At 40.8% G+C, this 27,882-nt stretch overlaps 1 protein-coding gene across 1 annotated transcript; it reads left to right on the top strand.

Moving 5' to 3' along the window:
• Positions 1-3,981: 3,981 nt before the first annotated feature.
• On the top strand, positions 3,982-27,623 carry LOC121928811 (golgin subfamily A member 6-like protein 22). Its single transcript, XM_042464072.1, has 4 exons — positions 3,982-4,109; positions 9,484-10,557; positions 22,954-23,349; positions 27,219-27,623. The coding sequence occupies exons 1-4, from the start codon at positions 4,107-4,109 to the stop codon at positions 27,399-27,401; spliced, it is 1,656 nt and encodes a 551-aa protein (XP_042320006.1). The 5' UTR covers positions 3,982-4,106; the 3' UTR covers positions 27,402-27,623.
• The last annotated feature ends 259 nt before the right edge of the window (positions 27,624-27,882 follow it).

Genomic DNA, 27,882 nt, shown 5'->3' with positions numbered 1-27,882 from the left:
ATTCTGTCCTTCTCTGACGTAAGGGAAGATTGGGCAATCACTGAGAGAGGTTTTGTGTTACACCCTGAAAATCTCTCCTTGCTTCAGATTATGATGCTGATACTTATATAGCAATCCTGTTTATTATTTAGTAAAGTTTAGAACATCCAACCATGTTTTCTTATTTTGTGGATATCTTCATTTTCTGAGGTGAACCATTAACATTCACATTTAGCACATGGTGAATTGGGGCTGAGGGAAAATGATTGTGAGCAAAGCATAAGTCTATCATTGATTCCACCCCCACCCCCTGTCTTTATTTCGTACCATGTGCCTTTTTTCTATATATATTCCCAGGGCTGCAGTGCAAGAATTTGTCAGGCAACAATAGAAATATGCCTTCAGTGTCTGAAAAACCCCATGATGGGCTTGGGAGAGGGTGGAGTGGTAATTGTTTGCTGCCGTTATTTCTTTTCCCATCTCCCAATGAAGAAATAATAATAAAACAAAAACGAGGTACTCTGTGCAGTACTCTGGGTGCCAGCATATGGCAGTGTTTGGCGCTTCAGTAGATATACATATTTGACTTAAAATGTATTTTAATGATATTCTGGAACCAGAAATATTGTTGGTCTTCCACACTGGATAGCCTGAGAAGTTCTGCTTTACACTCCATTGTGTTCTCTGTTGCCAAATCAGGCATCCATTCACACTACAGAATTATAACACTATTATTCCACTTTGAAATGGCAGCATGGTTCTGTCCTATGGAATCCTGGGATTTGCAGTTTAGGGAGAGACATTCAGAATTTTCAGGCAGAGAGTTCCAGTGCCTCACCAACTGCAAACCCCAGAATTCCATAATATACTAACAAACTTGTCTTAATACATAAAATAGAACTTTCTGTCATGCAGCCTCTCTCACTTCAGAATTGAGCTCATTTCTCTCTGGCTTCTTCCAAATCCTAATCCTATCTGACTCTCCCATTTTCACTGTCATACATCGTAACAACTGTAGTACCCACTGTCACTCCACCAATCATCACCCATTCTCACATTCATCCCACCCAGCCTTGTGGGCTTGGCAATACCCAAAGCAACAGTATATAGGCTCACAGAATCCTACAGACAGAAGGGATCAGAAGGGCCATCTAGAGTAACCCCGTACCATGCATATAAACCCTGTACCGTACAAATAATAATAATGATAATGATAATTTTTATTTATATATATCCCGCCTCTCCCTGTGGATTGAGGCGGACGAACAACACAAATATAAAATTACAAGTAGTTAAAATACATTCTCATTATGTAAAAGACAAAAAACAAACAAAAAAACCTTAAAAACACAGTAAAAAACCTGTACATGTGCAATATCATATCCATTTCCTCATCGATGTTCCAAGTGGAGTATCATCTTATGCTGTTATAGCAGGTCTGGGGGATAGGCTCGCCGGAAGAGATCTGTCTTAATTGCCTTCTTAAAGGCATCTAAGGTGGTAATAAGACGGATCTCCTCCGGCAAGCCATTCCACAGTTTGGGTTCCATCATAGCGAATGCCCTGTGGGAAGTAGATTTTAATTTAGTCTTTGGACAATTCAATAGATTCTTCCCAGTAGTTCTGAGAGTGCGGGGCGGATTGTGTAGGGAGAGGCGATCCTTCAAGTAACTCGGGCCCAAGCCATGTAGGGCTTTAAAGGTAATAACCAACACTTTGTACAGCACCCAGAAACTAATCGGGAGCCAGTGAAGAGATCTTAATACTTGTGTTATATGGTCAGTCCTAGGTGTACCGGTGACCAGTCTGGCTGCTGCATTTTGTACCAATTGAAGTTTCTGAACTTGATACAAAGGTAGCCCCATGTAGAGTGCATTACAGAAATCTAAATGAGAGATTACCAGTGCAAGTACCACTGCTTCAAGGTCCTTTCGGTCCAGGTAGGGACACAGTTGGTGTATCAACCGAAGTTGGTACCAGGCGCTTCAAGTAAACCACTCTTGAAAGATGCCCATCCAACTTTTGTTTCAAGACATCCAATTAATTCCACTGGCAAACAATTCTTACAGTAAAAATGTTCTTCCTACTTCTTAGTATGGTTAGTACTCTCATTTCTAGAGCAGCAGAAAACAAGCTCGTTCCATCTTCTACATGACATTCCTTTAGATATTTAAAGATAGCTATCATGTCATCTCTCTTTTGCACATTAAAGGTATCCAGCTCTCTAAATTGTTCCTCATCAGGTTTGTTTTCCAGAACTTCAATCATCTTGGTCTTCATTCCAGTTTGTGGATACCTTTCTTCCCAACAGTGCCCTCTCTCATTCTCGGTATAAAAGCTTACTGGGCTGGCAGTTGAATATTTATTCAACAGTGAGGAAGAGACAGCATTCACCCCCTCTGAAGGTTTGGGTCTTATCTATATTACTTATAAGAGCCAGTGTGGCATAGTGGTTTAAGTGTTGGACTGCAACTCTGGAGACTAGGGTTTGATTCCCAGCTCGGCCATGAAACCTACTGGGTGACCTTGGGCAAGTCACATGCTCTCAGCCTCATGGGAAGGCAATGGCAAACCTCCTCTGAACAAATCTTGCCAAGAAAAACTCCCATGATGAGGTCTCATTAAGGTCACCAGAAGTTGTAAATGACTTATAGAACCATAGAATCATAGAGTTGGAAGAGACCACAAGGGCCATCCAGTCCAACCCCCTGCCATGCAGGAAATCTCAATCAAAGCATCCCCGACAGATGGCCATCCAGCCTCTGCTTAAAGATCTCCAAGGAAGAAGACTCCACTACACTCCGAGGAAGTATGTTCCACTGTTGAACAGTCTACTGTCAGGAAGTTCCTCCTAATGCTGAGGTGGAATCTCTTTTCCTGTAGCTTGCATACATTGCTCCGGGTCCTCGTCTCTGGAGCAGCAGCAATAATGTCATCGTTATTTATAAACCCAGAATTCCCCCCAGGCTTGCTGTGTGTTGTTTACATAAGCCCAAAGTCCGGAATTGGGTCTGGCCTGTTTTTACAACTTCTGGATCCAATTCAGGTATTCTACCTCTTGTTCTGCATTAAAAAGACTTAACTTTTGTGCTGGGCTTTCCAGAAAACCAGGAGCAAAATGTAGTGATGATGAGTGGCTGCCTTCCCATGTAGTCCCTGCAAGCATCTCTGCTGAGTTACGCTGGGTGTGTGAGTCGCTTTGAGGTCAGACTGAGGCTGGGATGCTCGCAAGGACTGCATGGGAAGGCAGCTGCCATTGTTCACTGACAACCCAAAGTAGGTAAGGGAAGGATTCATTGAAAATTAGGTTCCAGAATACCCCAGAGCCAGCCTAGAGTATCCTTGCAAATGTAGACAAGGCCTCAGTCTTTTAACTTCAAAGGAGTTATCCAACGTGCTGGACTCTATTCCCCCAAATAAATTCAGTACCTTGGATAGCTCCAGACTAAACTTAGAGTGAATTCATCAGCTCATTGATATGGAACCCACCAGCCACTGCTTTTTCACCACCAAATATCAAGGGGGCAGGATTGCTTCAGGGACACAGTGCAAGCTGCATGACATGCAGTTTTCTCCATCAACTGGCTGCTGCCTACCATCCTATGCTACCTGAGGCAACTGTCTTATGGTAGGGTCTGGCTGACTGGGAACAGCATTCCTGGATCTGGATTCTTCCAAAGACTGTTTAGTTGGAAACATTGAGGACTGAAAGAGCCAGCATGGCATAGTGATTTGAGCATTGGACTATGACTCTGAAGACCAAGCATTTTTTGAAAAATTGGTGTTGCCTAATTTGGAAATGACTTGAAGGCGCACAGCAGCAACAAACGAAGAATTGAATCTGGGGCTTTCTGCATACAAAATATGTATGGGTGCTTTCACTGAGCCACAGCAAAGTAGGCCAAAATTCTTCACAACAGAATGGCATTGCTTACCAGCAAGGCAGGAAGAATGTGAAGGGAATTAAGTGTGGAATCTGGTGACCTCACCATGACAGTTGGCCTAGAATGTGGATTTGTCTGAACTGGTTTTGCCAACCAGGGCAGCTGGGTATCCAACTGAGAGAGACAGTGTGGCTAAGTGATAAATCTAAACTGTGATCAATCTCCCCTGTGCTCAAATTCTCAATGGTAAGAGCTAAGCCTTGCCCTAGTTTCTTTGTCTTTTTATTTAATTCTATATTTTTATTAACCTGTAATACTTGCCTTTCCTCCAAGAAGAAAAGTACAAAAAGGAAACTCTTTGATCTACATTCATTTTAACCTAACAAAACCTGGTGAGGTAGGCTAGGCTCAGAGATAGCAGACTGGACCAAAAACAGACCTTTTGAGTTTTATCATAGATTAATGGAGGATTTAACAAAAATGATAAGACCTGTTTGCTCAGTATAAAGATTCTGTGTAATCATACCCTCCAACCTTTCACAGATGAAAACTGGGATGTGTGGCCAAGCAACATCAAGGTATGGTCAAGGTGGCAAAAATTATTGATGAAGAAGAACAGACGAGCTAGGAGAAGCTGCCATGGTTTGCTTTTCCCTAAGACTACTGGGAAAGGAAAGATTTCACCATTTCTTTCCTGTTGCTCTTGCTGAATTAATTGAGGGCAAGCTACTTTTGGCCTGCAAAGGCTACAGCAGTTTGTTTTCTTGAACCTCTTAGAAAGGCAAAAGTTCTCCTTAATTCATTGCAAATTTGTTTTTGTACTTTTAATTCAGTTTGCAGCGGTTGAAGTAAGCTGAGGACAGAGGAAGAAAGTGTGAGTAGGAGAGAGAAATTGGGACATTTTTAAAGCAACTGAAATAGTGGGATAGCAGAGGATTAAGTGGGACTGTCCCTGACAAATCAGGACAAATGGAGGACATCTGTGTAACTGACTCTATTTCTGTCCCTTATGTAACTTTAGAATGTTTCCTTCTGATCAAGTCAACTGACTTTTCCACTTTGCCTTCCTCAGCTGAGCTGCAGTAATTAACAAAGTACAATGTTGTCTACAAGACCTTATTCCCCTTCGTAATAAAAAAGCTTCTTAAAATGCAGTCTTTCAGTAGCTTCATACGTATTTATTCTTTATTATGGCAAAGTAACATAATTTTTCTCCAGTAATATTTATGAGCAGGAGACAGGAGGCATTGGTAGAGTAAAGCTAAAGAAGAACACTAAACCAACCATTGTACCAAAATAAAGTCTCAACATATCTGTAGAATTTAAAGGTAATTAAAAAAATAGATTTGCACTATAAAGCCTTATTGACTAGGACCCAGACGAAGCATGGACTGAAGCCAGGGATATTGTCAAGGAGGAACACCAAAAGACACTATCTGCAGCCAAAAAGAAAGAGAAGCTTCAATGGGATGACAGCTGAAACTCTTCAAGCAGTGAAGGAGAGACGAGAAGTAAAAGGTGACAGAAACAGAGTCAGAACCCTTAGACAACTGTTCAACAACTTGTGTTCAGGAACAAAGAAAACTGTTATAATAATTAATGCAGAGAAATATAAGTTGACGATAAAAAAGTAAAAACAAGAGACCTCTTTCACAAAATCAAAGAAATCAAAGGGAAATTTAAGCCAAGAGTGGTTTAAAGATTGGTGTCAAGGATTGTTCAGTTGGCTCTGAAGGATTTTACCAATAACAGACTTTTTAATAACCTTTTAGCAATATTTTTGAGCTTGGATAAACTACTCTTTGGACTCAAATTCCCAGAATCCCCTCACCAACACTGTCAGTGGTCATACTGATTGGGCGGCATTCTGTGGCTTGTAAAAAAAGTAACTTTCCCCAAGCTCTGACATATATTATAATATTCTTAAGCAGAGAAAACTTCCATATACATTCATTCAGAAATCTTCAGAACAGTCCCAGAAGACAGGCCACTGTGATTATCTCTTGGTTGCAAATGTTGAGGCTGAAGCTATCAAATAGCAACTTGCCTATTTTTCAAAATCCAAAATCCACAGGCAGGTAATAACTTTACTAGAATTAGCTACAATTCCACAATAGTAGTCATAAGATCTGAGTTGCTGATGGCTTTAAAGGTGAAAACAACACTTTTAATTGGGCCTAAAAAGTAACTGGTAACTTGGACAGATCTCTCAGTATCAAACTAATAAGCCTCAAGTAACACTTTAGCTGCTGCAGGTGTTATCAAAAAGCTCACCGATACTTTTACAAAGGACTCCCATATAAAGCATACTAAAGCAGTCAAGATTTGCTATAACTAAGACATTGATGACTCTTTTGAGTTACCTTCTCCTTTGACTACGACTACTGCTATCTTGTCTGCAGTTACTTTGAAAACATAAGGTGTAATGATGCTCAGTTTTTCCATTACTCCAACACATTTTCCATTTTACAAGTTGAGTCTCCCTTATCCAGAACTCCAAAGTCTGATATATTCCAAAATCTAAAACCGTCTGCATGGATAGTTGAGATAGTGACATCTTTGTATATTGATGGTTCAATGCACACAAATTTTGTTTCATGCACAAAATTATTAAATATATTGTGTCTTCAGGCTAGGTGTATAAAATGTATATGAAACATAAACAAATTTCATGTTTATAATTAGACACCATCTCCAGATATCTTCTTATGTATATGCAAATATTTCTGGTCCCAAGCGTTTTGAATAAGTGAGACTCAACCTGTGGTTGGTTACTCTATGTAGAGATGCTATGCACTGTTTATTATTACTAAACAATTCCTCTTGTGTAAAATAGCCATTCCATGGAGGCATGCTGCAAAGATTTGGAAATGTTAACAAAAGGGAAGGAACCATTCCCAAACCTAATCATACCCTCCGAAATTTCACAGATTAAATATGGGACATGTGTGGCTAAGCAACATCAGAGTGAGGTCAAGATGGCAAAAGTTATTAGTGTCATGTTAGGTGAGGCTGCAGAAGTTTGCTTTTGCCTGAACCTACTGGGAAGGGCTAGATTCCACCCCTTCTCTGTCTTTCTCCCCCTTTGCTGTGTGAATTGATTGCAAACTACTTTTGCATGTTGAACTTTTTTTTAAAAAAAATATTTAATATTAATATTCTTAATATGTACAATACATAAATTATTTCCATATACAACTATATCCCTACATTCTATTACATTTTAACCAATTATTTTATATACCCCTCAGTGCCCCCCTTCCCTGGAGCCATTTCCATCCTTATATTCCATCCAGAATTTCAGTTCGTCTTGTGTAGGTAATCTTCCATCTTCTTTTCTCAGTACTTTCTCAATAAATTATTTCCAAATCCCCTTCAAAATCATTTCTTTTCCATAGTCCTTTTACATGTCAGCTTATCATTAATGGTTAATTTCCATACCTCTTTGTACCAATCCTCCACTTCTACATCTATTTTCGTTTTCCAACACCTTGCTATTATTAATCTCGCTGCTGTAAGCAAACTTGTTACCAAATCTTGTTCTTCATTTTTCCATTTCTCTGAGTTATATAACGATAACAAAACTATACTCAGTCTTCTATATATTTTTATATTCATAACATCTTCTATTTCTAATAGCACATATTTACATTGCCACCACACATGGATGTATGACCCTACTTCTTGACAGCCTCTCCAACAATTTTTTGAATTATTCTTATTAATATTATGTAATCTCACTGGAGTCAGATACCATTTCCAAATCAATTTATAATAATTTTCTTTTATCCGTACCGATACATTTTTCAAATGTCTTTGTTCCCAAATTCTATCCCATTCCTTATCATTTATTTTACATCCGAATTCTTCTTCCATAATCCCTTTAAAATGTTTTCTTTTATTTTTCCTCCTTTATTCTCCATCAACATTTTATAAATTTTACTAGTAATTCCTTTTATGTTCTCATTTTCTTCCATTTCTCTTCCTTTCTGAATTATTTCTTCGACTTGTGTATACTTTTTCTTTTCTACATTCCTTTTCCTCCAGTTTTTAATCCATTGTTCTATTTGCATATAATGAAACCATGAAATTTTTATCCCCATAAGTTTTTCTTTTATATTTCCTTTCTTTATTCTTACATCTATCCAATCTTCTATTCTGTCTATTTTCCTTTCCTTTAATTCCTTTTCTAACAATCCTCTCAAGTTCTTTGGAAATTTCTTTTCCATTATTATTGGTGTTATTATTGAGTCTTCATTCATTAACTCTTTTTTATGTTTATACCATATTTCTAATATATTTTTCATCAGTGGGTTTCCAATAATTTTAATTTCTTTCCTAGTAAACTTCTTTAAAAAATATTCCATATTCTCATATCTACTTCCTCTATATCTACTTCTAACCATTCTAAATCTATCCCGCCCAACATACCTTCTATCACATATCTCAATTGATTGGCCTCATAATATCCTCTTATATAAGGAAGGCCTAACCCTCCCTCTCTTTGTGTTTTATACCAAAATTGTTTATTTAATCTTATTCTTTTCCCTCCATTACAAAATATATTAATCAACTGTTGCCATTTATTCAATTCAGTTTCCAACACTTTTAATGGTATCATTCTAAATAAAAAAATTAATTTTGGTAATATTTTCATCTTAATTAATGCTATTCTTCCAAACCAAGATAATTGGATTTTCTTGTATTCTGCCAATTTTTTCTCCACTTCTTTCCTTAGTACCACTAAATTCTTACCTTCCATTTCCTTTAATTCTTTCGTTATATTTATTCCTAAATATGTTATATTACTTCTTAATCTTATTTCTAAGCTTTTTTGTTTTATAAATTCAGATTCCTCTTCTTTTGTATAATTAAATATCATCATTTCTGATTTATTCCAATTAATCTGCAACCCTGTTAATTCACCAAATATCTTTAAATGTTCTTGTATTTTACCCAATCTATCCAATAAATCTTTAATAGTTAATAGTGTATCATTGGCAAATAAACTAATTTTGTGGGGGGTTTTAAGTCCTATTCCTTCTAAACTATTATCATTCCTTATAACATTCGCTAACATCTCTATAACCATTGCAAATATGATTCTCTCCTGCCTGATATAATTCCTTATAAAATTCTTCAAAAAATTTTAATTTTTCTTTCACCAAACTTTGAACTTAGGGCCCAAGCAGACAGGCCAAAATAAAGTTGCTTCAGGTCACTTTGGAGGTATGCTGTTTAAATGACACACACATCTTAGGGGGCCAGAAGCTGTGCCAAAGCTGCACTCCAGTCTTTAGGACTGGAGCATGGCTTTGGCACAGCTTCCAGCCTCTTAGGACATATGCATCATTTTAAAAGCATACCTCCAAAGTGACCCAAAGCAGCTTTATTTTGGCCTGTCTGTTCGGGCCCCCAGTTTGCAGCAACTGAAGTGAGCTGAAAACAAAGGAGGAGAGCAGAAAGAGGAGAGAGAAAACTGGGGCATTTTAAAAGCAGGTGAAAATGTGAGATGCAGAGGATTAACTAGGACTGCCCTTGCCAGTTGCGGGGTATGCATGACATCAACTATCATATTGCATTATAGCCTTTCCACCTCCCTAATGTTTTCCTTTTTTAGGATGCCAATGCTGATCTGGCAACATCTCAAGTTCTCCCTGCTGGTGCAGCTGATGCTCTGGCAAATGGTGACCAGAGAACACCAGTAGAGACCAGGAGGCAGATGGAGAACTCCAACAACCCTTTGCAGTTGGAAGTGGTTGTCCAAGAGGATAAGAATGGCCACAAATATGACAAGAGTGACTGTGATAAGGAGGAGGAGCAGAGAAACACCAGGAAGACCCACAGAGCTGATAGCGACATTGAGAAGATGCGCTTGGACTTTGAGCTGACTGTGCTAAAGCGCCAGCATGAGGAGAATGACAAGCAGCGGCAACATGAGGAAAAGATGGAGCATATCCGCCAACGGTCACCATCCAGGACTGGAGCTCGAGGGGAAGAGGAGCCACTCAGCATCAAGTTAGACCCCATCACAGAAATTGAGCTGGAAAAAATGCGCATGGAGTTTGAGCTGGCCAAGCTGAGGCACATCTCTGAAGAGAATGAACGACAAAGGCAGCATGAGCAGAGAATGTGTGAAGACAAAGAAAAGCAGCGGCAACATGATGAAAAGATGGAGCAGATGCACCAGCATCAAGGGAATGTCAGAGTAGTCAGCCAAAAAGTTTCCACTGGTGGCATGGGAGAAGCAGTAACTGAGACATCCTCTGGAGCCTCTGCTGAGATGGGGAAGGTGAGGATAGAACTCCAGCTGGCTATGGAAGTGTACCTGCCAGAAATGCAGGACAAGAAAAAGAAGCATCCCTGTGAGCCGAAGAACCTTTGGGAAAGCCCAAAGGTGGAGCAGCAAGTAGAAAGTAAACCTGAGGCAGAAAAAACACAAGCACCACCTGAACAGCAAAATGATGGTGTGACTGAACACCTGGGCCTTCAGGTACCTCGCATTGTGGTCAGCGGGGCAGAGCCAAAGTGGTCAAGCAGCAGGCTGGATTTAGCCATTGAGACCGAGCTGGAGAAGAGGCGGATGGAGTTTGAGCTGACAAGACTGAAATATGAGCATGAGGAGAATGAACGGCAACGCCAGCATGAGGAGAAGATGGAGCAGCTCCGTCAGCATGGGGTGCCACCCCGGGAGGTAAGACCCAGACATGAGGTGGGGTATGGGGTGGAAATAAGAAAAGTGTGTGAAGGTGCATCCCTTTTCCATGCCTTCTTGTGTATGTGGAATCTTGACCACAGAGAGCTAAATTGCTTGGAAAAGTTATACTTTTGGACTAAAATTCCCAAACTTTGCCAGCCAACATGGACATTTTTACGGGAATTCTGGAAATGGTTGTCCAAAAAAGTAACATTTCCAAGAACTTATATTTATTTTGCATGTTGCATTGTTCAAACCCATGTATTACATTCACAGATGAAGTAATTTCCTTTCAGGAGCTGGAAATTTTGTAGAACTGGACTGAGAGTTCTATCCCAGCTCCATCTCTGCAGTTTTGTCTTGAAAGAACTGATATATTATCTTCTTTCTCTCCCTTTTCCCCCCTGAGAAGCAGCCTACCAGAACTGGAACTTCTATCCGAGCTGAAAATACTACTTCAGCACTGACATACTCTCCAAGTGGCTTGGTTTGGCAAAGATGGTCCTGGTTATTCCTCTGCTGTCCCACTTTCTCAGCTGCTGTTAAAATAACCCAATTTCCCTCCCCTCTTTCCACCTACTTCCTTTGTCCTTGGTGTATTTCAATTGCTACAAACAAATTTTAAAGTGGCAAAGTAACTTGTACTCAGTTAACTCAGTAGCAATCCCCCCCTCCCAAAATGAGCTGATGGGAAAGGCAAGACTCTTACAAGATCCCAAATACATGGTGATACATAGATTAGACCAAGCAACACCTTGATCTTTGATCAGGTACAAACATATCATGCTAGCTTTTGAAGCACACTGTTTTTTTTCCCTTCACACAAAAAAATGGCAAAAATCCTGTAGGGGAAGAAAAAATAAAACAACCTGAAGTCTTTCACAGTCTATCGCATTACAAAACAAACCCGACACTTGGCAACAGAGAAGTGTCTTTCTGCTTGCTTCTCCACATGATGTTGAAACACTTTCAACCCTCCAGATGTTTTGTCCTGTAATGCTCATCAGCACCACCTAGCAAAGCCAATGGCAAGGAAATGTGGGAGTTTTCTTTCCAGACATGTGGAGGGCCAAAGGTTTCCTGCTCTAGCTCATGAGGGATTCTTCTTCTCCCAGCTGCATTTTGTTGTTTGTTACATTTAGATCCCACCTTTCCACCAGTGAACCCAAGGCAATGTGCACAGCTCTCCTCCCTTACTTTATCCTCACAACAGCACTGTGAGGTAGATCATGGCCCACTGGGGACTAAATCACCTAAGTCCCAGTACAGCTCTCTAACTTCACCACCACACTGTCTTTGAATGTCAACATGAAACGGGTCATATTTCAATCTTTGTCTTTGAAAATCTGTTCATGCAACCTGTTAATGTTGTTGCTATGCTATTATTATCAATTGTTCATTTGTTCACAGTTTCTGAATGAAGAATCCATGTCGTGATCATTGGCTGCCTTTCTTTAATATGCTGGATCATCACCACAAAGAGATGCACACAGAAAGCCTTTTTATGAAAACTGTAAACCTCTTCTCTGCATTGACAGTATTATATGATACTTTATTGAAATACTTCACTATGTCTGCCTTGTGTTTTTCTTCATGAGATTAGTACTATGTATTATTGACTAGAGCATAGTCTGGAATCCCTGCATAATTATTGAAATTCCCCATCCACCATCTTTTTCATGTTTTTAATCACACAGGAAATATATTTAAAGGAGAAATTTTAAAAATATAGAAATTTTAAAAAGTGAAACCAAATTAATGAAAAAAACAAGCCACTTGATAATAAACTAAAAATATATAAATGAAGAACAATATATACATTAAATAAATAAATAATAATAAATAAATAATTTATTTATATACCGCCCTTCCTATGATCAGGGCGGTGCACATCAGATCAAGACAATACAAATACATACATCAATCATACAATTACAATAAGACTATTAAAACCAATATTAAAACCCCATCAACCAGCTACCACTGCTGTCAGAGGGGGGGAAGACTAGCTGGAGCTTGTGTCAGGGAATGCTCGTCGGAACAGGAAAGTTTTTAATTCCTTCCTGAACTGGGCCAGGGAGGTGGCCGAGGGGAGTTCTATGGGCAGCGTATTCCAGAGGGTCAGGGCGATGATGGTATATGACCTCCTTACTGTGGAGGCTAGTCTAGCCCCAGGGACCCTCAGTAGTTGCTGCCCAGATGTTCTGAGGGTGTGGGGTGGAATGTATGGGGAGAGGCTTCTAAATGAAAAATATCCCAATATGTATGCATGCAAAGATAATGTCTGCATACTGTAACATACAACATGTAGCCCTTCAGATGTTACTGCACTTCATCTCGGGCATTCCTGCCCATTGACTATACTAGCCAGGGCTACTGGGAGTTCAATAGCATCTGGATGACTGCATAATTCCTATCCATATATGTCCAAATGTTGAAAGTGTCATCATGAGGTTCCTATCCATTGAATAATACAGTGTGGTCACATTAGTTGTAGGATTTAGGAACTGTAGTCCCAAACTGTAACTTTTCCATGTTCTAGACTGGAGCATAAATACGGTAGACTGAGTAATTGCTCTCTAGCTCAAACTCAGTCTTTAAAAGTTTACTGAACAATCAACTAATGTTTTTGTCATTCTCGTGCCAGAACCGTCCTTTGAAAATAGCATATGCTTTTCTGAACAGAACATATTCTTGGTCAGAGACGCAACAGTGGAAACTTAGATTACACATTTACACATTCTTTTAGACTATGGCTGTCCCCACTACCACCAGCTTCTCATATCATACTATGTAACAATTTTAAAAATGCAATACTTAGCTAGAATCCTGTTGGTGTCTTATGCATGAATATCTTACCCTACCAAAGCAGTTGGACATTTCTATCCAGTGTGCAATGGCTGTATTCAGTTCAAGGTTGTGAAACCAGTGCTGCAGTTGTGATGCCAGTGCATGTTGTTATTTGTGCATGAATACATGGGTACATTCCACATGGATCAATATGTACATTTGGTTGTGCATTTGGTCATAGAACATCACAATGCACTAAGAAGGAGGTGATGCACAAAAAGGACAAATGCATTTGAATCATGTATGGCTGAATCACATTCTGCATGCATTCTACCAGGATAATTTTCATCATGTAGACTGGCAATGGTCTTACTTGCCTTGGTGCAGTGGGAGCAATTTTGTCTCTGTGTGAAAGAAATTGTAACATGAGCATTTGTAGACTCAGTCTGCTTACTCAGATGAATTCTACATGCTACAATTTCTTTCAAGTTCCTTTTGTGTACTGATATTCCAAACTAACATGGCTATGTCTCTGACTTCTACACAAATTTAAAGTTGGAATATGCTGGGTGGCAGAGAGCAGACCCATTTGCGTGATGCACAGAGACCATGAAAAATGCATTTTGAGCCTTGCAACATCAGTGAGATTAATAGCCTGATCCTGGCTATTTTTGTTCAGTTATTCAAGTACCACACAAAATGGTAACAAAAATGTCAGAAAGTAACTGGAGAAGAAGAGAAAGCATACTCCAACCTTTCACTTCTGTACTGCTCTGCTAGCCAGTTGGAAGTCAGGAGCAACTGCGCCAACTGAACCATTAATAATCTGGCCCTGTTCTCAGGGCTAGTCCAGTACAGAATGCTAGGCAGCAGTGGATGAGAACAAAGCCAAAATTAGGTGGGACCAAAGACTTCACTCCCTTGGCTCTCTGTCTTTTTCTGCCAACTCCTTTCCTCTTCGCCACTCCTGCTCCCTTCTCTGACAGCTGCCAAGAATGGACAACTTGCTCTTTCCAGAAGTCTAAACTAATCTTTTGCAAAGGACTTTTGAAGTTAGCATAAGGGCTTCATACAGTCTTGACATTGCTGGGGAGAAGTGAGACTTTCAACTAGATATCTCAGAATCTTCTGGGAACTATAGTCTAAAACAATCATTTGTTTTTCTCCAGCTCTGGCCCTAAGGCAACAGGAGGCCCAGTTTCAGTCTAACAGTACAGTAGACTCTTGGTATCTGCTAGGGTTTGGTTGCAGAACTCTGGCCCCACCCCCTGGATACCAAAATCTGTGGATGCTCAAGTCCCATTATATACAATGACATACTAAAATGGTGTCCCTTATATAAAATGGCAAAATTAAGGTTTGCTTTTTGGAACACACACACACACATGCACAGACGGAATATTTTCAAGCTGTGGCTGGGGGAGTCCATGGATAAAAAATCCATGGATACGGAGGGCCGACCATATTGCCTAATGTGACTCCTTCTCTAGGAATCTCTCTCTCTTTGAAAATCCCTGCCTATTCTCTCTTTCTGCCATTCTGGAGCTGTTCAGAAAGAGAGAGCTCACTCTTGCCCAAGGTTTGAATGGATTGTTTGCAAAAGGCTTTTGCGCTTCTGCCAAGGGCTACATGAAATTAGGTTGCCTGCCCTAGTTTCTTACAGATCACCGGAGTTGCCACTTTGATTGCAAGTGACTGCAAAACCAACTGCAGCCAGGGTTAGTTTTTTGTTTTTTTGCAGGTGGGGAGATTGCTCTGGAAAATTCTATCAGATAGTGCATGTTATGTGTCCCCCCCTTCTTTTGTTTCAAATATTGCATGCTTGTCGTTTCATTGGGGAAAAAATAAGGGGAACCATTTTCAAAATGTCTAGAAGTGTAGGAACACTTGAACACAGATCACATCTTTTGGGCTTTTTGTGGTGGCTATTGCAAATATATATTTGAAAGCATCCACTGATACATTGCAAAAAAATGGTCTGAGATTCAGTCACTGGTATCTCCAGAGAGGACTATGGAAAACATCCTGACATCTTAGAATGCTGAAAGGCTGCCAGACAGAGCAGAAGGCAATTCTGAGCAAGAGAAGCCAGTGATATGACCCAGCAAGTAGCAGCTTTCAGTGTTTTTACACAGAGCTTGCAAAAGTTACTTTTTGACAATGGCAGCTGGTGGCTCTCAAATCAGTGGGGCAGTGCATCTGCTTTGGGTTTTGCTCTAAAATTTAAAAGAGTTATCCAAGATAATGAGTCTATTTTGAAGTTAATGTTCAGCACCTTGGATAGCACATTTGACATTCAGAGTAAAGGCCCAAGTGGATTCACCACCCCATTGGTCTGGAAACCACCAGCTAGCACCGGACTACAGTTTTGGACTACAGTTTCCAGAATCTTTAGTGAGCATGGCTGCATAGGCAATCCCATCCATGGCTTATGGGAACTGTATTTCAAAAAAAGTAACTGCCAAGTTCCACTCCTAAGTAAACACTTTTCTTCTCTGCAAATGTTTCTAGCAAGGTTGAAACACATTTTAAAAGAGGTTTTTCATTCTGGAATTTCTTAAATCAATGAACAGTTATCCACATATTTGCACGTCGGATGAAGAGGGACATCAACCCACCCAACAGCCTCTCCCTTTCAGCATTCACCATTCAACAACATTTTCTTTTTCTTTTCTTTTCTTTTTACCCTTAGTGGGAAAAAAGCTATGCTTATTAGGATAGATACTAGCAATGGAGAAGAAAAGAAGAAGGGGTGGAAAGCCACGTTGCTCGCTTGTGACTTGAAACATAAAGCAAGGCATTGTTAACCCGGAGAGAGCTGCAGAAGAGAAAACCAGATAAATATGAAGTAAGTGGAGACATTCAGTATGCCAAGGGCTGCCTCTCCCAACAAGGGGGGCTTTTGTCTTCATGGCAGTCTGTCTGTATTGAAAGGAAAAGACAACCAACGCCTTTCAAGACACAGACTCTGCCCATTATATGTACAGCTGGTCACTTTGTGCCTGCAGATCACAAAAAAGACCATGAGAACAAAGACTCTTGTGGTGGCACCTTAAAGACTGGTCAATTTATTTCATGGACTACTGTTCACTTCATCACATGCATATAAAGTATTATTCCAATTTATAGGCATCCATAACCACACCATATATAGTAAAGGGGGAAACAGTGACCTGTGAGAAGAAGATGTAGAAAGTACAGATGGTGATCATTGTGTTACTAACAGTGATTCTATCAGGCTGTAGAACAGAAGAAAAGAGAGGGAAGGAGACAGACACCTTCAGCCCTCCTGAGAATTTGGTCCCACCAGGGACAGCTACAACCCAGCTGTAATGAGGAACTGTGTTATTGTTGTTGTTGTTGTTGTTGTATGTTTTCATGTTATTTTCGACTTACGGAGAACCTTAGGTGAATCACTGGTGTTTATCACACTGAGGTTATTGGAGCTAAGATCAGGGGTGAGTGCGGGTCGAACGATGCAAATTGACGTTATAACATGACTGTTTTATCACACCTGGTTGCCCATCCATTACCCTTCCGAACTGAGGGGGAATCGAATCCAAGGAAGTCACGTGGTGTGGATTCAGGCAAAGCGGAGTGAGTGCAAATTGTATTTCCACACCGGTGCATACCACGGGGGATTCAACAATTCGAATTGGGACCCTTGCGCATGCTCAGTGGGGCTCTGGATGCATCCTGAACCTTTGCACTTCTGGGTTGAAGAAGGGAGCCTGGCTCCACTTTCACGGGAATGACAGCTTCCCCTTTCTTCCTCCCTTCTAGTTTCCCATCCCTGGCAGCCAAATTCAAAGTGTCCTCCGTGTCAGAGCCCCCATCCATTTCATTCACATCTACATCTATCCTCTTGTCATTCTCCTCATCTATTCCATCTACATCTCCCCTTCCCTTTGTAGCAGTTGCCTTCTCTTAGGTTGCATCCACACTAGGGAGATAATCCTGGCTCAGTGCTATGGAATTCTGGGAACTGCAGTGTCCTGAGACATTGAACCTTCTCTGCCAGAGAGCTCTGGTACCTCTGCAAACTAATAACTTAAATAATAATAATAATAATAATAATAATAATAATAATAATAATAATAAATAATTATTATTGTTATTATTTTAAAATAATAAATTATTATTATTATTATTTTAAAAATAAATTATTATTACTATGGGAGTTGGAGTTTGTTGTGGGGTCCTTGGCTCAAGGCTATGGAATTCTGGGAGTACCATCTCTGCCTCAAGCCTCCTGTTTCACTTCCTTCACATCTATAATCTGGATTGAAATGCCTGTCCTCTGCATCTGCATTAGGAAATAATCCGGTTTGACTTCACTTTAAGTGTCCTGGCTCAGTGCTATGGAATTCTGGGAACTGCAGTGTCCTGAGACATTGAGCCTTCTCTGCCCGAGAGCTCTGGTGCCTCAGCAAACTAATAACTGAAATTATTATTAATATTAATATTATTTTTTAAAATTATTATTATTATTTTAAAATAATAAAGTATTATTATATTATTATTACTATGGGAGTTGAAGTTTGTTGTGGGGTCCTTGGCTCAAGGCTATGGAATTCTGGGAGTGCCATCTCTGCCTCCAGCCTCCTTTTTCTTTCTCTTCAGATCTGTCATCTGGATCTCTGTCCCTAGCCTCACGTGAAGGATAGGGAAAGTCATCTATCTCTAAATGCTCTCTGCTTTATCCAAGTGTATCACCCACCGGCAAAATTGTTGTTGTTGTTGTTGTTATTTTGCAGTGAAAATAATAATAATAATAATAATAATAATAATAATTATTATTATTATTAATAATAATAAATTTCTTTCACTGCAAAAACAACCAATGTAGAAGCTGCAGTTCTACTTGAAAGTAAATCCTGCCTCCACCTTGGCTCCACTTTGGAGGACGTCCTGCCCCCACCCCGAAAGAGTCTTTTAGAAACTTTACTAACCCCATTCTCTCTCTTTGCCTCCTCTTTTCCCTTTCTCTTTCTTTCTCCCCGCAGGGACGTAGCTAGGATTTTACGAAGGGGGGGTCCAGACTAAGTGCCACCATTATAATGGGGCTTGGGTGTAGCGGCGCAGCAGCACACACCATTCATTTTTCTAATGGAAGGGGGGGTCCGGACCCCAAGAACCCCCCTCTTGGCTACGTTCCTGCTCCCCCCGATCTCCCCCCTCCTCGCCAGCAGGTCTCCTGTCCACGTTAAAACGTGAATGCATTCATTCAGGGGGGAGCACCGGAAGCAAATGGGGCAAAAATGCAGCATCATGGGAAATTAGCAACCCGGGGGTTTTGCAGTGGTATTCAAGAGTACAAGCAAATTGGAATTCCACACCAGACCAATCTGCAGTGTTCGAACCAAGCCTCAATGCGAATCCTGTCAATACACTTATTTAGCGAACTCGCCAAAATGAGGAGCCAGTAAGGATTCAGTTCGGAAGCCCCGCGGAAGCACCACACAAACAGCTCCCATTGAAAGGAACCAGGTGTGAAAATACACAGCGTTATAACGTCAATTCGCAGATAGTCCTCCTGACATGACAACTCTTAAAAACGTATTTTTCAAAATCATAAGTGTTCTTATGGCTACTTTGGAGGCAGAGGGGGAGGGAATTTTTGGTAGTCCATGAAGACTTTCTGGAGGGTTCCAAGCAAGAAAATTGACCCTGGGCTTGCTGCACTTTTCCACCCCTGAATTATAAGCAGCAGCCAAGGAAAGCAGCTTTGATCTGCTCTTCACTGTGCACCTGGGAGCCAGCTTGTTATAATGGTTTCAGCACTGGACTACAACTCCATCTACACTGCAGAATTAATGCAGTTTGACACCACTTTAAGTGTCATGGCTCAATGCTATGGCATTCTGGAATTTGTAGTTGTGTGAGATATTTGGCCTTCTCTATCAGAGAGTTCTGGTGCGAAAAAACCAACAACAAAAAACCCCCACAAAAAAAAAAACCAGACCCTACAAATCCCAGGATTCTATAGGATGGAACCATGGCATTTAAAGCGGTGTCAAACTGCACTAATTTGGCAGTGTGGCAGCAACCCAAAGCAGCAACAGATGGGCAAAATAAAGTGGCTTCCAGTGGTTTTGGAAGCAAGATGTTTATATCGCCTCTAAAGTGGGTGAAAACCAAATGAAGTCACAATCTGGGCTAAAAACTGGAGCAAAGAGAAGCTGGGATACTCCAACTTAGCTTGGAAAATATGCTTCTTCACACCTGCATATGAATAGCTTCTCACCAGTGCGGGGCTGGGGCAAAGCACAGAAATGAATGTGAGAAAATCCCAATTGATGTAATCACAGCATACACAAACCAGACAGTACAACAGAGGGAATGGGGTGAAAGGGGGTGAAGGGGGCATGTGTGGGGTCTCCATGATTGTGCTTAGCCAATATATCACTCATACACTGATGCATCGATGCCCTATACTGGTGGAGCATTGCACATGTGACTGTGTGGTCAATCAAAGGGGTAGCCATGCAATAGGATGGCATATCGGTGGATGTGGGAGGTACTTGGAGGTCACAGGTGGTGTGTTTATGTGACAGTGCACATGCATGGTGGGGAGGAAACCAAAAAAATTACCCAATGGTGCAGCTTGATGCCATGCCATACAGTCTGCCCCTATGTATTTGGCCCACCTTGGTAGTGGACTGTGCAGACAGCAGAGTTTCAACCCTCTTTTGGAAAAAGCAGGATCGAGCCACTTTGTCTGCTTAATCTGCTCCAGTCCTCTGACTCTGGAGACCAGGAGTCGATTCCTCACTTGGCCATAGAAACCCATTGGGTGACCTTTGGTGAATCACATACTCTCAGCCCCAGAAATCCCCATGATAGGTTCACGGTAGCAATAAGGTGGAAACAGCTTGAAGGCACACAACAATAATGCACCTGGTTGATGCAAGACTAGGGATAGTAAACTGATCTTGCCCAGAGTTTAGAAAACCTTTTTGGACTACAACTCTCAAAATCCCCCAGTTAATTTATAGTTGGATTTGTAACCCCCAAAATCAAAATTTCCAAGCCACCATGCTCTTACTCTTGCTAAACAATAACACTAAATGACACTCCTTGAAACAAAATAAATTGTCATCCTTGCAGGATTATTCTTGGAATATTTGACAACAGTGAATCTTGGTCATGTTAGGCAGTTAGTCAATATTTCATGGGTCACTAGGCTATCATGCCAAGGTCTGTGGAATATGGCTACTCTGAGCTACTTGTAACAGGAGGCAAGCTATGATGTCACAGTGTAGAATCAGTGACATCATTTTGACAGTTAGTTACGGAAGTCTGTTTTTCCTTTCTGTGCCACACATACTGGTTGTGACAACCGGTAGAGAAGTGTGTCATGGGAAAGTAAGAACCTGGTTAAGTCAAAGGGTATCTGGTGTGGTGTCCAACCTTGTTCTTATTCACACTCCCACTGCTTTGAGTCTAAATTCCTTATGGTAAGAATCTATGAATTATTATTCTAACCTGCTCATACTTCAGAAACCTTTGAACATCTTACAATGGGATGTTCTACACCTCCGTGCGAAGAACAAGTACAGTATCCTCAATTCAGGCTAGGACCACAGTGGGACAAAGGCATAAAGCCTTTTTCCCTACATGGATCTGGTCAAGGTTTGGTTTTAAGACTCCCCAATAAGAATTCCAAGGTCCAGCCAATGGAAGGTAATTCAGTTTCTACTGAATAAGGCTAAAGTCAATTCTGGTTTACCGCATTGTGTTTTGCCACAATGCAAATAGCATGGGGCATTTTTCATCCCAATATGTTATAGTGATTGGGACAAAAGTAGCACCCACAGTAGACTTGTTGGGACATTTTTGTTCCAACTGTCCCCCCCACCTTAGGGGAGAAAATGGTGTATAGCAAGTGGTTCAAACTTGGGAACATTTTTTACAAATGTGGAAAAGACAGTGTCACAGAATGCCCACATTCTAAGTCTAATTCTGTGTGGATTCTGCAACAAAATTCAATTCTGGAAGTTTAAAATGTCCCTTCCTGATACATGAGGGTTGAACATGAAATGCAGTGCTATTTGTACACAATTAGTAAAAGTGTAGTTACAGTACTAATCATGTATGAATAGTACTGCATCTAGTTTGGCCCTTTAGAGTACCTGCTCCCTGCCTCAAAAAATAAAATAAAATAGACTGTTAGCATAGTTTTAGCTTGTCTAAACTAAATCCAATTGCAAATCCCAATTAGAGTAGACATAGTCAATCACTTGTTCAATCAAATGACAAGATAAGAATTAGATAAAGTCTTGTGTTCTCTGTTGCTGAACTCCTGCTTCACCAGGCACCCATTCACATTACAGAATTATAATGGGACCTTGGTGTATCCTGGGTTTTGGTTCCAGGACCCCCTGTGGATACCAAAATTTGTAATGCTCAAGTCTCATTATATATGATAGTGTAGTAAAATGATGTCACCTATATAAAATGGCAAAATTAAGTTTTGTTTTTTGGAATGTATATATTTTTAAAATATATTTCAAGTCATGGATGGTTGAATCAATGGATGCAGAATCCATGCATACAGAGGGCCGACTATAATTTGCTTTTAACTCAGATGAGTTTTAGCATTATAATTTGTTTAACTGTGGTTTAGATCTTACATCACAGATATGGAGCATAAAAATTCCACATAATGAATTATGCTACATCTTCCCCACCCCTTTCTCCCAACCCACTTTTCAACTGCAGAAGCACATAGAGGCTGGTGGAATGGGGGAGGCGGCATTAGAGGAGTGTCTGGCTTTGTCCCTATATCCAGATACAAAACACCTTCAGACCTTCAGAGGACCCCTAGCAGTCTCAGCAGTTGTCACTGTTTTATGTTTGGCTACAGAGACATAGCCAGATGTTTCCCCAAAGCCCTCGGTTTTCCACTGATCACATGAAGGGGGCATCTTGCAGCTAAAAGGTGGATTGTGGAGATTTGGGTCATTGCTTTAATTCGGTAGAGAATGTCTGCCTCCACATTGATAAAAAAACTGACAATTTATGCCATCATAATTCACTAACAGTGTGCCAACCTGTGTTTCAACATTAGAAACGTTTAACTTTTTTTAAATTTTATATGTTTTTTAACCTTCTTGTGATTTATCTTCAGTCCCAGTTTTGGAAGAAAGGGTTGGATAGAAATCAAATAAACAATAAAATTCAGAACTATTTTTTAAAAAGTACTTTTCAACTATCCTAAGTACAGTGGTACCCCGGGATACGAAATGACCACGTTACGAAATTTCCGGGATACGAAAAAATTAGATAGGAAAAAACTGTTCCGGGTTACGGGTTTTTTTTTTGGCTTACGAAAAAATTTTTGGTGCTTTTCGGCACTTTTTCGCACGAAATCGCGGCTTTCCAGCGCTAGCGGCTATGGCTTTTTCGGGTTGCGAAATCTTTCAGGTTACGAACGGCGCCGCGGAACGAATTAAATTCGTAACCCGGGGTACCACTGTAGCTTAAACCCCATGTAGTCTTGTGTGTGGAAAAGGTGTTTGTGATAAATCATTGTGTTTTTTAATTAATGCAGATAAATGTCTCTGATGCATCTTCTTTTGGTATCCCTTCTTGTGTTAGGAGGACAACCCTGACAATGCCTCATCTGCTGGTGACAATGTTACAGAGCCAACCTCAGTTCCTGATGATCTGACTGAGCCACCCTGTACCCCTAATGAAGTGACAGATCCTCTAGATATCAGAGATGAAGAGGCACATGTCATCACAAAGCCACGGGCAGAGCTGGACAATCTGCACCCTCGCCTGCCCAACTCAGAGGGTGAGGTGGATGGCTGGGCTCAAACAGAGCAGTCCAACAAAAAGGGCCGTGACATTTTGGCACCCCAGTTGGAGAAGATGCGCCTTGACATGGAGCTCACTATGACTAGATACCGCTATGAAGATAAGGAGAAGCAGAGGCAGCATGAGGAGAAAATGGAAGAGATGCGTCTGCAGACCACCAGCACAACAACACAGGTAAAAACTGGCAGATAGACACAAGGGAAGCGGTGGGGACGGTGAAAAAATGCCCCTACTTTGTTTCAGGCCTTATAATCTTATACTGAACTACCAGTAACAACCATTTATGTCTGCTCTGAGAAATAAAGTATTCTGCAAAGGGGAGGAGGAACAGGTATCTCACATTTCTAGCATCTTCATCAAAACCAGAATCCTTGACCATCATGACAGAACTGGGAAATGCTATATTTTGGAGAATCCGCAACAGACACATGCATGCTTATAAGGAATTCTGGGGTTTGTTGTCCAAAGATATAACTTTTCCAAACTCTGGTTACACCGAGCATACTGGCACAGAGACTGTTTTGGGAGAGGGTCACATCAACCCTGATAAATAGTTTGTTTCAACTGAAAAGAAAAGGAAGCAGCTTTCATGCTGCTTTCAGATAAACCTCTGTCCTCCAAGATTCTCAGAACCACTGATCATGTTAGCTGGAATGGTGAGAGCTTCAGTCCGACACATCTGGAAGGCATTTGAACGGTCAGCAAGTACAGGAAGAATGGATATGTCTACTGCACTCCCTAATGGAAGAAACAAGCAAATGAGAACAAAACATCTCCAAAATAAAAGTAGAGTCTGACCCAAGCCCTGTGTCAGCTCGCAAGACCACTCACTGCCAGCCACTTAATGTAATTAAAACACTCCCAGTATGACTAATATGAAATGACTCAGCTGGTAGGAGCCATATGCGAAATGAACAAACAGAAAGTTGTCCTAGATTTGAGTACATTGGTAGAAGACATCTGTAATGCTTCTGAGGTCACGTCTTCCTGTTGAGCAGAATGAGACCGTCAGAGAGCACCTATCCTATCCACTGCCACCTACCAATTTGAATTCTCCCTTGATAGCACTGCAATGGGACATTGCTGTGGAATTCCACTGGCATATCCCATCTTGGATGCAGCAGTGACATTTCCTTCCTTCCCTCAACCCCGGTTAAGAGACTAGACCAAGCAAAGGCACATGAAGAAGGAGCAGGAGAGATATTTTAAAAGAAAATATTTTATTCTAAGAAATAAATGTCTATAGCAAAAGAGGATCTCTTTACATGAAGGACCATCTTTTCTTCAGGCACAAGATTGGAAGTTCCAGGTTATAGACAGATTAGAAAATTTCAGCCAAGTCAGGAAAAGCAATAAATGTCCTTGATGCTACTAGTTAATACATTTGCCTCTTCTACTCTTAGTTCAGATGGGATTTGTGGTCCTTTATGTCCATGGGGTAGCGGGAAGTCTGAATTCCTTTGTCCAGTCTCAGCCACCTTCCCAAGGCCTGGATGCCTTGCTCCAGGCATCCCTTAACAAAGTCTCTTTCACTCTGCCTCAGTCATGATCCTTTCTCAAGCTTTTTAATATTGCTGCTGACAGGGATGTAGCCAGGATTTTAGGAAGGGGGGGTCCAGATTAAGTGCCACCATTATAATGGGGCTTGGGTGCGGCGGCGCAGCAGCACACACCATTCATTTTTCTAATGGAAAGGAGGGTCCGGATCCCAAGATCCCCCCCCCCTTGGTTACGTCCCTGCTGCTGAGAAAGATCTTGAAGATTTGCACTTCTGCCCACTGGTCATCTCATAGGCCAGTTGCCCTCTTGTCACTCCTGTGATGCTGAAACATAATTAAAATATAACTGAAACCTTTTCACCTCACTCAACCATTTGTTACCTGGGAAGAAGGCTCAGACAATGGGAGGACTCAGGTTATCATAACATCCTTGATATTCCAGCATTTCAGCCTAATACACCCAATCATGTCTGATTTCTGGAGAAAAGTCAAACTGGGCCTAGTTAGTACTGGGATAGATGACTATCAGGAAAATCTCCAGGTAGTGCTGGAAAATAATACTGCCTGAAACCACTGAGAGTTACTGTTGGCAATCAAAGCTGACAATACTAAGCTAGATGATATGTCTCAATATGAGATGGAGTCCCATGTTTCGATTATTTCAGAATGTTGTCAGGAAGAGCTATCTTGCTGGTGTAGCAGTAAACTTTTTAATTTTCAGCCTGACACACCCTGTAGATACATCTCCAAGGACAGCCAAAAGTGCAGGGGGAAGCTGTGTTAATCTATATGAACAAATCAGTTCTAGCATTTTTCATCTCTGCTGGGTCTTTTGTAAAGCTAATGTGCCTCATTTTCCAATTCATTCAAGGCATCACAATACTTTCAGTTTCAACAAGAAATAGCTCTAAATCATGTATTACTGCTTGGAAAATCCATCACCCCACTCGCACAGATGACAGCACCTAAGCTCAGAAGGTATGATGAAGACTGAAGTGGGTGGCAGATGATATCACCATTCTTGTTAATCAAAAACAAAAATTAAAAAAATATATAAAAATCCTATGTCTTTGACTCCATAAGCAAGCCCTGGTTCCAGCATTCTGCTGGTCATTTGTAACAGGCAATAGGCAACAGTAGGCAAACACATCCTGCATCCCCCTGCAGCCCATACTCCAGTGCTTGCACCTGTAGCAGCTGGATTCTTCAACCCTCTCCAGCAGATCTGGGAAGCATGCAGGAGGCTGCAGGACTGAGAGAAAATTTAATTCACCAGTGGTGTCCATTCTACTAGAAGGAGGAAGCCATCAGATACAACCCAATAGCTGTTTTTCGGAACAGGTTGAAGGTAATATTTTATTGGCATCATTGTCCATAGTGTGGATGCTCACTCTAGCTTTGGCTTGGATCCTAAAATAAATTAACTCAAGAAACATGCAAAGGATTCTTCTAGCACCTTTGAGACTAACTGGGAAAAAGATATTAGTGGTATGAGCTTTCATAGATTCAATCTACTTTGTTAGTGACATCCAATGAAGTGACTGAAGCTAAGAAAGCTTGTGCTACAACCTTCTGTCTCCCAGGTAATCTCAAAATGTTACAAGATTCTTTTCTTTGTTGATACAGACTAACATGGCTATACTGTTGAATTAATTCAAGGAAGCTAGTTGAAAGAAAGGGGGATATCCCCTCATATCTTTTGCGACAACTCCCAGCTCCTCACCACAGGCAAAAAAGCCTCTTTGGAGAGACAGTAGGTCACAATGTCGGATCAGACACAAAGAGTTGTGGGGGGAACACAATGAATACCTGGCAGCAGGTGGGTTCCATGTCAGTGGGGTGGTGAATCCAGGATTTAGTTCAAACTTTAAATGAGCTATCTAAGATACTAAGGTATTCCTCCAATATATCAGCGCCTTGGATGGCTCTTTTAAAGTTCAGACCAAAACATGTAATCCATCAGCTGCTACTATGGAAACTACCTTAAATCATGGATGGATTCTAAGAAATGGTGACTTACAGAAGTCCATAGAAGAACATTTTCCCATCCCCTCCTTCACAGACAGTGCCCTATACTGCATTCTATGTGGTACAGAAGGGCCTCTCCAAATCCTCCAAAGAGATATTTTGTGGAATGTAGATGAACAGGAAACTTTTATTTCATGGACTCTGCAAATTTTTCATTCAAAAACATCCTCCAGAGCTAGGACCAGACATAACATCAACCACAGGGACATTTATTTGCAAAAGTGAACTACTGTAACTGTAAGCAGTCGTGCCTTTTGAATAAACACAGAACATAAAACAATCCAACAGAATTATGCAAGTTAAATCCAAATCCTGAACAAAAGGAAAACAAATTGTGCTGTCAGAATAAATGATACAAATTAGGCAGATTGATTAAAATGGCAGCATGAACATGCCATGTGAGAATAAATTATTACTGTTTGCAAAAAGCAAGAAAGTACATTTCTGTCCTATGAGCCATTTTGGGTTCTGCAGTCATGTGTGAAGAGTGACTGGAACTTTATTTTCTCTCCACAGCCTGCTGGGAGAAGCCATCACCACCTCTTACCTCAGGATCAGTTTACCTTGTTCCTGTACTGCTTCATCTTCATCCACATCATCTATATAGTGAGAGAGCTGGTGTTCTTCTTCATTAAGAAGCATGAGATGTTTGCCATTGGTTTCATCCTCATATGTGCAATTAAAGCATTCTGGAAGTAGAGTCTTTGGCATGAATGTTGTTCCCTTTCCATAGGGCCCTTCAGTGACTCCGAATCCAGCATCTGAGCCCTTTGTAAAGTTCATTTAACACAACCCTCCCTCTGCTATCCTCTTTCTAGTACATGCCACAAAGACTCTGTAAGTCAATTCTGGCCCCATAGTTCTGTCATTTCCACCACCCCCAAGCAACAAAACTTTGTGGAACATAATAAAGTGTGTAAATTAAGCACATTGATGTATACCTGAGTTTGAATAAATTATTTTCATAACAGAGTTAGAATTTTCTGCTTGCTGAATCTGGTTAGCATTAGTGGAGTCTGATAAGGGCCAGTCTGGTGTAGTGGTTTGTGTGTTGGACTAGGACTCTAGATGACAAGGGTTTGAATCATTGCTCAGCCAAGGAAACCCACTGACTGGCCTTGGGGAATTCATACTCTCAGCCTCAGAGGAAAGCAGTGGCAAACCAAGGACTTTATAACAC

Source organism: Sceloporus undulatus, chromosome 1, assembly GCF_019175285.1.
Source record: "Sceloporus undulatus isolate JIND9_A2432 ecotype Alabama chromosome 1, SceUnd_v1.1, whole genome shotgun sequence".
NCBI classification, from domain to species: Eukaryota; Metazoa; Chordata; class Lepidosauria; order Squamata; family Phrynosomatidae; genus Sceloporus; species Sceloporus undulatus.
The sequence above is the reverse complement of the archived record's forward strand: the minus strand, read 5'-3'. Positions and strand labels throughout refer to the sequence as shown.

Excerpts from the sequence above, each read along its gene's own strand:
- LOC121928811 (XM_042464072.1), top strand. Across the intron at positions 10,558-22,953 it reads ATGGGGTGCCACCCCGGGAG|GAGGACAACCCTGACAATGC; the intron begins GTAAGACCCAGA and ends TTCTTGTGTTAG. Across the intron at positions 23,350-27,218 it reads CCACCAGCACAACAACACAG|CCTGCTGGGAGAAGCCATCA; the intron begins GTAAAAACTGGC and ends TTCTCTCCACAG.